Raw genomic sequence first — 11,710 nt, forward strand, 5'->3', positions numbered from 1 at the left:
GCGGCAGGGCCGGCCACCTCCTTTGCCTCCGTCTCCCAGCGCAGGGAGGCTGTCGGCATGGGTAAGAGCGGGGAGGCAAGGGGCTGCTGCTGCTGCTCTGTCTCCTCCTCTAGAAACCTGTATTCAGCCGGAGCCGCCTTTGGCTGCCTCGCCTGATCCCCCGCAGGGAGGGACTGGGGGCTGCTGGCATTGCAGAGGCTTAATTGACTTGCAAGGTCACTAATTTCGGCTCCTGGAGGTAAGTCCCGGTTAACGGCTCGTTCTCCTCTCTCCCTCGGTTCCCACACCCCTCTCCCGTCTGTCTCTCTTTCTCATTCTCTCTCCAGTGCCATCAATCGACCCTTTTCCCCCCTGAAGAGGGTCTAACCCGAGTCACGGCACCAGCGATGCCCCAAAACCCAGAAAGATGAGTCAGCATTTTGCCTCCCCCTAGCCCCACTAACCCAACCGCGATCTCATCTGCTCCCCGCCCTCCGGCTCCGCTGCTTTGAGAAAAGTGAGGAACAATAGGATTCCCGGAGCACTCCCTGACTCCACCATTGCGGGGCTAGGGGAGGAAGGGGAAAGGGTGGTGGGAGGAAGGAAGAGATCCTTTCTCCTCTGCCTTGGGAACACGCCTCCAGAGCAGCCGGAGGTGAGGGGGGTGCTCAGTCCCCGTCAGCCTCTGTACAACTTGTAGCGATAGCAGCACGCTGGGGAAGGGGAGGGGGGGGAAAGGGTGTGTGTGATGGGGGCTGTTGCTCCAACCTGATCGAGTCCATTTGCCAATTCACCAGTCGCATCACTTCCGGATCAGTCCTCAGTTTCTGCTGCAGAGTGAGGATTTTTTTTTTTTTTCCTTCTCTCTCTCCTTTTCCCTCCCTCCCCATCTGGATGCTGGGAACTTGAAACCTCCTCCCTTGATTGCAGCAGGATCTGCCCCAATCTTCCCTCAACTTTGCACTGCATCAAAGAAAACAGAGCGAGCCACAGGCTATATTGTACCGATGGGGGCAGGGGATCTGCCAGGCACAGCCCTTTGCAATTGATGTTGCCGTATCTCTAGGACCCAGAGCGATCTCTCTCTTTTTTTTTTTTTTCTTTTTTCTTTTTCTCCCCCCTCTCCTTTCGTGTGTGTGCGTGTGTGTGTGAAGGATCCTCCTGGTTACCGCTGTTATTATTTTCCCTTAGCAGAGAGACCACACAAGCCATGGCTGAGAGGAAGCAGTCTGGCCGGCAGGGTGAGGAAGAAGAAGTGCCAGCCTTCTTCAAAAACCTGGGCTCGGGCAGTCCCAAGCCTCGGCAAAAATTCTGTGGCATGTTCTGCCCGGTGGAAGGCTCCCTGGAGAACAAGACCATCGACTTCGACTCCCTCTCGGTGGGCCGCGGATCTAACAAAGTCGTGGCAAAGCAGAAGGACGTTGCCCACCTGGGTCCGGATGCTCAATCCGTCTATTCCAGGCAGAGCGGGAAGGGAGGGGAACCATCTGTTGATTTCGGGAGAAAGGTGGAGATCAAGAGTGCCACTGGGAAGGAGGCGCTGCAGAACCTAAATGATAAGGTGGGTACATATATGTATGTGTGTGTGCGTGTGAGAGATGCAACTCGAACATGTGATAGGCTGCAGAAGGGAGGTATCCTTTCCACCCTGCAGTTTCTTGCTTTTATATCACTTGCGTGTATGTGGCAGTCAATGTCTTCCTCTAAGAAGCAGCATCTCTCCTAGAGCCTTCTTGCCAGACAGACGTCTAACGTTATTCGTGTGCTCTCTGCAGGTGTGTGTGTATGTGCGCAGGGAAGAGGGCAGAAGAAGAAAGGAGCCCCCGCACCCACAAACATCCTCCCTTTCCCTGCCCTGCCTTCCTATTTGGTGATAGAGACTGACTTTTTTGTTTCTTGGGCGATTTCCCCCAGCACAATGGTAGCAAAATGCCCCACCCAGCTAGTGAACGCAGCTCACGGGAACAGAAATGCAATTGTTAGCAAAAGAGCATCAATGAGCCTCCACCTACAGGGATTAAATCCCTGCAGGCTTCTTCCAGGGGAAACTCCTATCCCCTCCTCCCAGGGGAGGACAGACTCCAGAGTGACCCCTGGGAGCTGTATTTCAATACCAATTTTGATCAAGGCCTCTGGCTACAGTGGGAATTTTTGCCTCAGGAAGATCTGGGACTTTCACAGGAATGTGGCGTTCTCTTAGAAACCCGCTGAACTCCTCCCAGTCTTTTAAGACTCCTGAAGCTATTTTCTCGCTCTCTCTATGTGTCACGGTGTAATAAAGCCTATCCTCTTCCTGAGGCAAAACCCATTCAACCCATAGGTCTAGCTGACCATGCACGTTTGCTTTCCTCGATAAATAGATTTAAGCAAGCTTTATTCAGATCTGAGCCACGAAATACTCTGTCTGTTCCTCTGACAATGCTGGCTCCTATGCATAGGCTGGAAGAGTGGAAATGAATGAAGCGCTGACCAGCAAACCGATAAACTCCTAGCATACTGGGAAAGAGTTTCTGTGAGTAGTCCACCAGTGGGTTTACAGAGCAGTGCTTTCTTCTGGGAACTGTTTCTAGGATGTGCCTCCTGATTTTTAATAGTGGTATGGACTGCATATACAGGGCAGAAGTCTGCCCTGAATTTATAATATGGGCTTGTTCGCCACTTTCTCCTGCTTTCAGAAACGGGAAATATTACTAGGAGTATTACTGGGGACTCATCCTCCTCAAATCAGACCCTACTCTGCTTCTTCCTACTACAGTAACCTAAGGGCTCCATCCAGCTGTATTTACATGCGTGAACAACTGCCATTTACAGTGAGATCACAAAGGTAGGCCTTGATATTCAGAAGCACTACGCACCGACCTTTAATTAGGAGTGGGATATGCTCCACACCACTTCAAACCTGATTTGCCAAACCCAAACAAAAGTTTGCCACTACAAATGCCTATGGTTTGATTTGACCATATTGAAATGCCTACTAATTGAGCAACTTTCCATGATTAATTAGTCTTGTTGGACTAACCAAGGTGCGTCTCAAGAATAAAAGGCATACACCTTTTCATCTTGGGGAGTCAAAGGTTTTGTGCAATTCAGGACACTTTCAGGACTCATTTCCGACAATTTGACGTGGCAATGTCCTGCAGGACATAAGTATAAACAGGTGATACATTAATTCTGAAAAGCTCAGTTATTTTGTGATTAACATAATAAAAAACTTTAAGTACAATGTGGTGAAAAATCAGCAGTCCACACAGAATATTAATGACATTTTTAAAAAAGTGTGGTTTTTTGGTTCTATTTTTAAAGATTGTCGTATAAATGTTAACTGAGGCCATGAAATAATGGGATAGTGCAACACTGGAGTTGTTTCTCATTAGCTTTACATAACACTGATGCCAATGGATTGTGTTGTGAGGAGTTGTGAGCATTCGGGTAAGTGCAGTCTTATTATAAATGTCTCGCTATGGATTGGCACTTTATTGCAGGAGTGTTTTAGCTTTGATGGTTTTCCAGCTGACTGCAACTGTAGCTTGAATCAATGGTTACATCCTCAGCAGGTAAAACTGGCCTTACTTCTGTGTAGTTAATAGAAATGTGTTTATGATGATAATCAAAGCTCAACATATTAAAAAAAAAAAAAAAAAAAGGTAAAGAAAAATAATGTTGCCGGAAGTGGCGTTAAAGGAAACAGCGCATTAAAATCATTTCAGGTAGGAGTTAAAAGGCTTCTGAAGTTTTGCAACTGAATTTGGCCCATTATTTTCAAACCTCTGACTTAAGCATTTAATAACACATCTGAAATAGGTTCTCCCTGGATAGACTATACACTATTTCTGTGTGATAGGAATCTAAATTATAGTGGAAAGGAACAGTATGCTAATTTATAGGATCTTGAATTTATAACTTGCATGAATTATTTCACAATAGGCTAGAAATCTTACTGCTTCTTTTTCTTTAGCTTGAGGCTGATAGTAGTTGCAATTTTTATCAATACACATAACAACCAACATAGAGGATGGTCCGTGCTCTCTTTCAGCAACCAAAGGACCATATTGTGAGCTGATGGGAATGGGCGCCTAACAACTGGAGGCAATGGAGATAGGTGGAAGTATTTTAGCCAGTGACTGGATCCAAAACCAGTCATCCTTTCTGTCACTGTATAGAAAGATCTTGTATTAATCACCACGAAAATAATTAACAAAGCAAGATGGACAAGCTATTCTTTATTTTTCTCAGTTCTTAACTGTCCAGAGGATAAAAAAAGGAATGTAATTATTCCACATTAAATTGCAATATATTGTTCTGCAGGCAAAGATAAGGATAATCAAATCTCTTTGTGTCTATCCTGTCTAGGGTATTCTATAGGCATCTATCATGGTCTCGCTTTATTGCCTCTGGGCCATGCTGCCTCATAATTCAAGGTTAAGATCCTCTCTGGAGGCACGAGCAAGGCTCTCTGTCTTGGTTTAAGCAGCTCTTTACAGTTAGGCCTCTGGAGGCAGTGTGACCTATTCAACAGGTCTGCAACTCAGCAGATCTGAGGCAAGGTCTGTTACTTCCCAGCTGTCAGGCCTTGGAGAATTAACTGTGCTTCTATTTCCCATCTTAAACTTTGTCATCTTCCCTGTTTAGACTGTTAGTGCCTGGTCCTGGAGCTACTTGTTCAATGCCTGAGCATTGCTTAGTGCTTTGAGGCCCTGACCTCAGCTGGGCCATTGCTGCAGTCTAACAAGAATGTCATGTTCAAACCCGTCATTTCTTGAATGAGACAATAAACGCTTGGCTTGGCTTTCATGAATTGCTGTGCACCTGCAAGCCCACTTCCTACAGTGGGATTGGGTATTCAGATAGCATCAGGGCAGGGACCTGTGGAACTTACTCATAGCATTGCTTTGTAGTAGTCAGTGCAGGAGCTGCAAGCTACCTTGTCTCAGAGCAGGGGGACTGATAAAATGGCTTTCCAGGGCATTAGCCCTCCGTTCCTTAGATGACCAGTCTTGAGACGCAGGCATTCATCTGGACTTTGAAAAGCATTGGCCATTGCTTGCTTGACCTGGGTCATTTCTCTGTGTGCATTTACCAGGTTTCCCATGTGTATAATTGGTTTTCCTTCTGTTTTGCTCATCTGTTGAGATTCTTTGGGACAGAGACAGTCTTTTAGGGGGCATCTATAGGGGAAAGCAAAGTTTGCTTGCAAGAGGGATCAGCAAGCCTGGGGCTTGGTTTAATCTAGTTTGCACAGAGAGCCTGAGTAGGTGCTAAGACATTTCAACACAGCTACAAGCCCTGGGGTCCCAGATCTCGCCTTCAGTTGCTAGCTAAAGTTCCATTGCCATCTTGTCCTTACTCCAGTGATTCAGGTGGTTCCCCTGCGCAGCAAACAGTCACCTTTTCATACCTTTTTTGCATCCCTTAGAAACAGTTTGTGGACCTTTAGGAAGTGCAGAGCACTGGGTGTAAACTACTGGTCTAAACCAACAAAGCTATGTCCTATTGTAATACGATAAGTAACAATAATGAATAAACATAGACTAGGAAAATATTTTTATTTTAGAATTGACAGGAGAGGAATCACTTGCAAAATGCAGTGTCATGAAGCTTTTGACATGACTGGACTTTTTGCTAAAACCTCAAAGCTCTCAGGATCATGGTGGTTCGTTCCTGGAAAGAAATAATTAACAGGACGTTGTTGAGAGCTCAAATAATCATAGACTCTGGAACATTAATGGAACTGTTGTGTAAAACAAAGAAGTTGTTCCAGACAGCTGGAATTGCAGTTCTGAGTTTAATTCGTTACAATGCCTGCAATTTTTCTAGCCTTATTTTGACAATCATTGCTTGAAAAATAATCATACAGGAGGATGACTTGCATGTTCTTCCAATGGATCATAATGGTTTGTCTGACTACTGAACACCCCCCCCCCATAGAGAAACTAGCAATTATGAGCACAAATGGCAAATTCCTCTTAACTTCTTAGATCCCTCTCAAAGCCATCAATCTGCATAACTGGAACGTGCCATACATCCAATGGGTGTCTTGTGGAGTGGTCTGTTAGTGTTATGTCAGGAATTTACCAATACCACACTCTCCCATGCAGAAATGAGCAAGGGGCTTTGATGCACTGCCAACTTATCATTTGGGCTAAAGACTGGAGGGAGAACTTTGAACACCTGGGGCCAGATCTCCCCACTCAGTTTAGAGCTGAGACGATTCAGAGGTCTGGTCTTTCAGCAGCACCTTGCAACGCAGGCTTTGTCTCGGGGGAATAGATGCAGTATCTGGCACAATGAGACTGGCAGCTTTCCATGCCACCCTTATGCCAGTGCTGTGGCCATCATTTGACATGAGCCATCTGTTTTTAGTAGGTGCTGAGCAGTTGTTTAAGTGTGCCGGAAATCTTTTACCTGCAAGACCATGTCTAGCTCCCTGTATCGCTTGTCTTATGGCACATTAAATCGGAGTCTATCTTCCGTGGTGGTGTTATAGAGTTGGGAAATGATGTAGGCAGCAAAGCTCGTGTGAAGTTGATGTGTGTGTTCTGCCTGAACTCTCTTACCCTAATAAAGGGACAGCATCTGGGAGCAGCGCTGCAGGCAATGTACCAAAACTCAAACCTCTTTACTGTAAGATTCACACAGAAGCGTAATGTCCTGTTCTTTGGTCACCTCCCAGAGATCTGGAATGAATCCCAGGGTGGGAAGAGAAAGATCAGAATTTCATTTTCTCGTTGTCTGGGGTAATGATTGTCCTGTACATCAGAGGTAGGCAAAGCTGGCTGACACAAGCAATGACAGCAATTGCTGAAAGCCTGATGCTTTGCCCCGTAGGTTTTTGGGGAAGGAGAAGGGATTATAATGTTAAGAAACAATGCAAATCATTGTGAAAATAGTCGTTTCTTAGACCCTACTCATGGTTCCCTTGGGCCTGAAGGTGCTAAACTCTCTCCACTGGGTGAAATGGAGGAGCAATGACAAGGATGCCCAAATGTCCCATGCATTTGTTCCAGAAATGCTGGATTTAACTATAGCGAAGGTCACAGCGTGAGTGTAGGCAGTAAGCTGTTCAGAGAGGAAAGCACATTTTTGCTTTATATTGTACTACCCATGACAGAGCGATCCCTGTCTAGAACCTCGGAAGAGGGCTGTCTCTTTCCCAATAACATGACGCGATAGTAAATTAACTGTGGAGCAGCGGCTCGGGCTTGTTTAAGGACAATTAAGTCTGTAGTGCATCTGAAATGCTCAGGACATTTCCTCTAAGAAACACACTATAACGGTAACAGTCTTCTTAGAAGGTTATTTCTGAACCTTCTCAAGGTTTCCTGGGATTTTAAAGGAAACAAAATCAATTGGAAGGTTAATTTTAATTTGCAGATCAAATGCACATTTTTATCGACCGGTTTGTGCGGTTAGAAAGTGAATCTCCCCCTCATAATCTAAGGTAGTCTGTATTCAAAAAAGATTAGGCTGTTTCTGTGAGAAGTTATATGATTTTTACCTCATAGTAGCACATTTGACCTCTACGGTTATTTCCATGTCATGACACTTAACTTTAATTTTCTCCTGTAAGATAATGAAACAAACGAAAGATGCACATTGGCAAGTATAATTTCCCTCTGTAATTTAATTTATAGTGATCAATAATGGACAGTCCTTTCACTGTCTTTTGGGAAGGACAGATGTACTTCTGCCATATATCAGCCTGTATTTAATCCTCTCAGCACTTCACAAGATGCAGGGGGTTGCTGGATCCATGGAAAACTCCTTTCAGGTCATTGAGACTCGGAGCTGATGCAGCAATTGGCATGGGCAGAATTACGACTGAAAATTAGGGCCTGATGGGTGAACTCATGAAAGCTCTTTTCGCCCAGTCCTTCTGCCTCTGATCGCGATCACAGGAGTCTCACTGACTTTGGCAGGGGGTGATTCCCCAATAGGGAGTGGGATTTACTAGCATCTAACAAGCCTAAAGGGAAATCTAGAGCTTGTTGATGCTGTAGTGCTAGAATTTCAGATACTTCCAGGAACGCTTTAAATCCATCTCTGATCCCTCTTTTGATTACATTTTAAAACTTGCAGGTTTTATAATTTCTTAGCAAAATGTCCTTGTGGGTAAACCTTTAAGAATTCAGTAGGAGTAAAAGCAATGGGGTGTTGCAGAAATTCTGTGGGGTTTGTTGCAACTACACTAAAATTCCACAGAGAAAGAGACTCTTTTAATAGTTTTTTCCCAACCATACAGTAACTCCACAGTGGGAATAAAATTCCTTGCAAAGTGCATTATGGTAGTCCACAGAATCTGTAAAGTTAAGATTCAGAGCTGATGTAAATTGATATCCACTGATGCCTGTGATGATTTATTTTAGCATAGATTATCACTGTACAGAGATTCTCATATTCTTGTGCCATTTTCCCTCTAGACCTTTCCAGAAGACAAATTTAGACATAGATGTTCCTTTAACACGAAATGCGTTCCTGCTGCAGAGAGCCTGCAGAAGATGTCCTACACCAGCTGATTATCTGTGCAGAAATGGCTGACGGCGATCTCAGTGCATCCACTGGCCGATATACCCCCCAACTACCCTGAGCCCAAGGACGAGCCAGAGACGCTCAGCCAGTGCAGAGCACAGCTCTGTATGTGGCTGGGGTAGAGGCTGGCAGTGCAAATGTGGGCATAATGCTCTGTTTTCTGCATTTCTTCCCCTGTTCTGCCACTTGGAGAATGTTGTCAGGGCCCTCAGAAATGCTGATGTAGCGTAATGGAAGATATTTACGTTCTTTTGCTCTTCTTCTACCGCTGATGTGACTTGGCTGCATCAGCCTCGCTGGTCCTGTCATAGTGGCTGCAGTCAGGGAGCTGGGTTGGGCTGGCCAGCCATCCTTCATCACTTTTCCTTCGTTAATGTTTGGCAAGGAGGATTTGGCAGTGCTCGTTCTCTGTAGCACCTTCTAATTTTAGCCTGCTCAGCCTGCCGTGTGCATTAACAGACCTATGGAAGGCAAAGCGCATCAACTTTATCTAGAAATCCCACCACTTCCCGCAATACCTTGGCAGGTAACGGCACCGCTGTATGACAGCTGGACTGGATACAAACCTGCAAGGATTTAAGAAGCGGGTTCAACTCTCCTCTTTTAACCTAGGACCTGTCTCCTGCCCCTGACATTTCAAAAGTAGTTATCTTTCTTCATTTAACTCACAGGGGGAATTTAGACACAAACTATAGCTTTACCAGAGGAATGAACCAGCTTTTGTAAAAAAAATATAATGCAGGTGTACATCGTGGTATTTTCTTGCTCTGTTTCCCACTTTTCTCATCCTGACATTGTCCTTTAGCCTCAATAGCTCTTCTCCTTCCCTCCTGATCGCCTCCCCTCACGTTCCTTGCCTTTGTTTAGCAAGGCTAACTAAGCCAGTTTGCAACTACATTAATAATTTTTAAATTATTTATTTTGACAACCTTTTAGCTCATCGCTAGAAGGAAAGAAAATTGGGCCATATTGGCAATTGGTATAATGGAGCTAGAAGATACACTTGGGAGCTCAGTTCTGGTCCTTTGGGTACATGCTAAATCATACGGAAGTTTTTAAAGATTTGGTGCTGTGTAGATGTTGAATATTGAACAACCGTGTTTTTCAGCCCTTTAATCTCTTCATTTATTTTATTCTGTACTACTTAGGTTCTTGCAACATGGTGATGGGAAGGAAAAGCTAAGTGTCACCTGAAGATTCGTTATTACTTTCTGAACCTAGTCACTACTGGATTCAAGTTATGGAATGTATTCAAAGTTCAAGAACTGCCGTTCTGAATTAGGCCCATGTGCAGTAAGGATTGCCTTTTAAAAAAAGTCTTTTATATAGCTGCCTTTGAGCAGATGAGAATAGCTTGAGAAACATCAGCGTGCTGATGGCATCATCCCCTTAAAGGTGCTTCTGTTTCTTCTACCAGTACTGCTGTTCCACAACTTTTAGCGTAATGTGGAGAAATGACCTGCCCAAGGTCGGGGAGGCGAGTCAGCGCTGGAGATGTACGGTTTCCTGCACCCATCGTGGTGGCGGTTCCTCTCTAATCGTGTCGCTGCTGCCAGGGCAGGATCTTGAAATGGTAGCTGGTCTTACCACATCTCAGGTCAGCTGCCCAAGCGCCTTGATGCTCTCTCTCAAACCCTTAGGCAGCGTTTGCTTCCTCTTTGATAGCTGAAGACACTCTTTTACCTGGCACGCAGAGGCAAGAAACCATTCAGATAGAAAATTGAGGAGGAAAGCTAGCATTAAAGGGAAAAAAGGAACAGTTGCATTGTCTAAATTTAGAAATCTGATGTAAATGCTTTCTTCCATGTTCTGAGCAAAAATATGCTGAGGTTTTAAAACTTCTTTCAGCACAGATCAGGAGGGGCAGGATAACTCATTTAGTATTGTCTATTCTAATCATTAAATTGAAATAAAACCCTACAGGCTAACAAATTAATCATTTTGCTGCTGTCATAATGAGCCACTTTTTCATTTGCTACTAATTGGATATTAACTGATTGGTACATTAGCTACTTAAATGTTGCCTGATGCCTTACCTATACATAGGAAAAGCTCTTCTACTCTTTTCTTTATAGCTTCCTGTGAACTAACGTACATAAAAGGTCCTGGTAGTCATCTGTTTGAACAGATGTTGCCTTTATAATTTACTGCAGTGAGATACTGAAGGTTTTAATTTCTTATGGGCTGCATACAGTGTGTGTCACGGAACTACTTGGGTACGTAAAGGTTTTGTGATAGGAGAAGCTTGCAGTTTGCTTTATGTGACGTGAAATTCACTCATGGTGAGGGAAGAAGGTAAGTCTTTGTCGGTCATTGTCTGTTATAACCTCCAAGCAGAAGTGGATTTGTGCTATTTATGAGTTCTCCAAAAGGTGTCTTGTACCTTCCCCCAAAGCAATTGATGTAAGAGGAACTGGTGTAAACAGATGTATTTAGAATGGTTATCCCACACTCTGGCCATGAATCCCATCTCCATTGCACTGGGGCAAGCGCACCGTAAATAACGAGGGAATATTTATGCCATTTAATGCGTTTCTTTCCTTGAAGTACCAGCTTATGGAGTTCAGGGAGTGAGAAATTTAAGACTCCAAGTGTGACTGAAACATTGAACGCGGGAGTTGGCAACACTGGAATAGTAAGGAAAGGCCAGAATGACTGGAGAGGACGACCATGCCTGTGTGCATAGCTCCAATCCCACGTTTCCCTGCCACTAAAGCTTCAGGTTAGTGACCACGGGAGGGGGGGACTGGAATCTGGGCTGTATTTTCTGCGGGAGAAGGTATTTAGAAAGCACGGCAGACATGCTGGGAAATCAGAGGGCCGGGAGTAGCTTCAACCCTTCCTTTTTTTCCCCCTACAATTTGCAAATGCTTCCCAACAGCTTTCTGCTCCGGTAGCGCCAAGAAGGGCGGGGTGGGACAAAGAAGATGGACGGCAGCGCCTTTGCCAGCCCCACCGGCTCCCCGGGCAGCCCTCCTCTCCACCCGTGGGGGTAGAACGAGGGTGTCCGCAGCCCCCCCCCGCCGGGGTGGTGGTGGGTGGGCGTCGTTTCGGAGCATCCCCCATCCGCGGCTACCGCACCGCAGGTGCTGGGCCCGCTGCGGGGCGGGGGCGGCCGCCCGTTTCCCCTCCCCCCCCCCCCGAGCAAGGCGCGGCAGCTCCGCTAACCGGTCCGTTGGCAGCAGCTTGGCCCCGCCGCGGGGCG

General features: G+C 45.5%; 1 protein-coding gene across 2 annotated transcripts in view; it reads left to right on the top strand.

Moving 5' to 3' along the window:
• Nucleotides 1-726: 726 nt before the first annotated feature.
• The window catches only part of DPYSL2 (dihydropyrimidinase-like 2), a 52,384-nt gene continuing 41,400 nt past the window's right edge, over nucleotides 727-11,710 (top strand). Inside the window, exons 1-2 of one of the 2 annotated variants that reach the window (XM_010562836.1) lie at nucleotides 727-816; nucleotides 1,174-1,540. In XM_010562836.1, the coding sequence (XP_010561138.1) occupies nucleotides 1,190-1,540 (351 nt within the window). In that variant the 5' untranslated portion in view covers nucleotides 727-816; nucleotides 1,174-1,189. Of the gene's footprint in view, nucleotides 817-1,170; nucleotides 1,541-11,710 lie in introns of both variants that reach the window. The other variant, XM_010562835.1, reaches the window with a different exon arrangement.

This window comes from Haliaeetus leucocephalus, unplaced genomic scaffold (genome assembly GCF_000737465.1).
Source record: "Haliaeetus leucocephalus isolate CR32 unplaced genomic scaffold, Haliaeetus_leucocephalus-4.0 Scaffold162, whole genome shotgun sequence".
NCBI lineage: Eukaryota > Metazoa > Chordata > Aves > Accipitriformes > Accipitridae > Haliaeetus > Haliaeetus leucocephalus.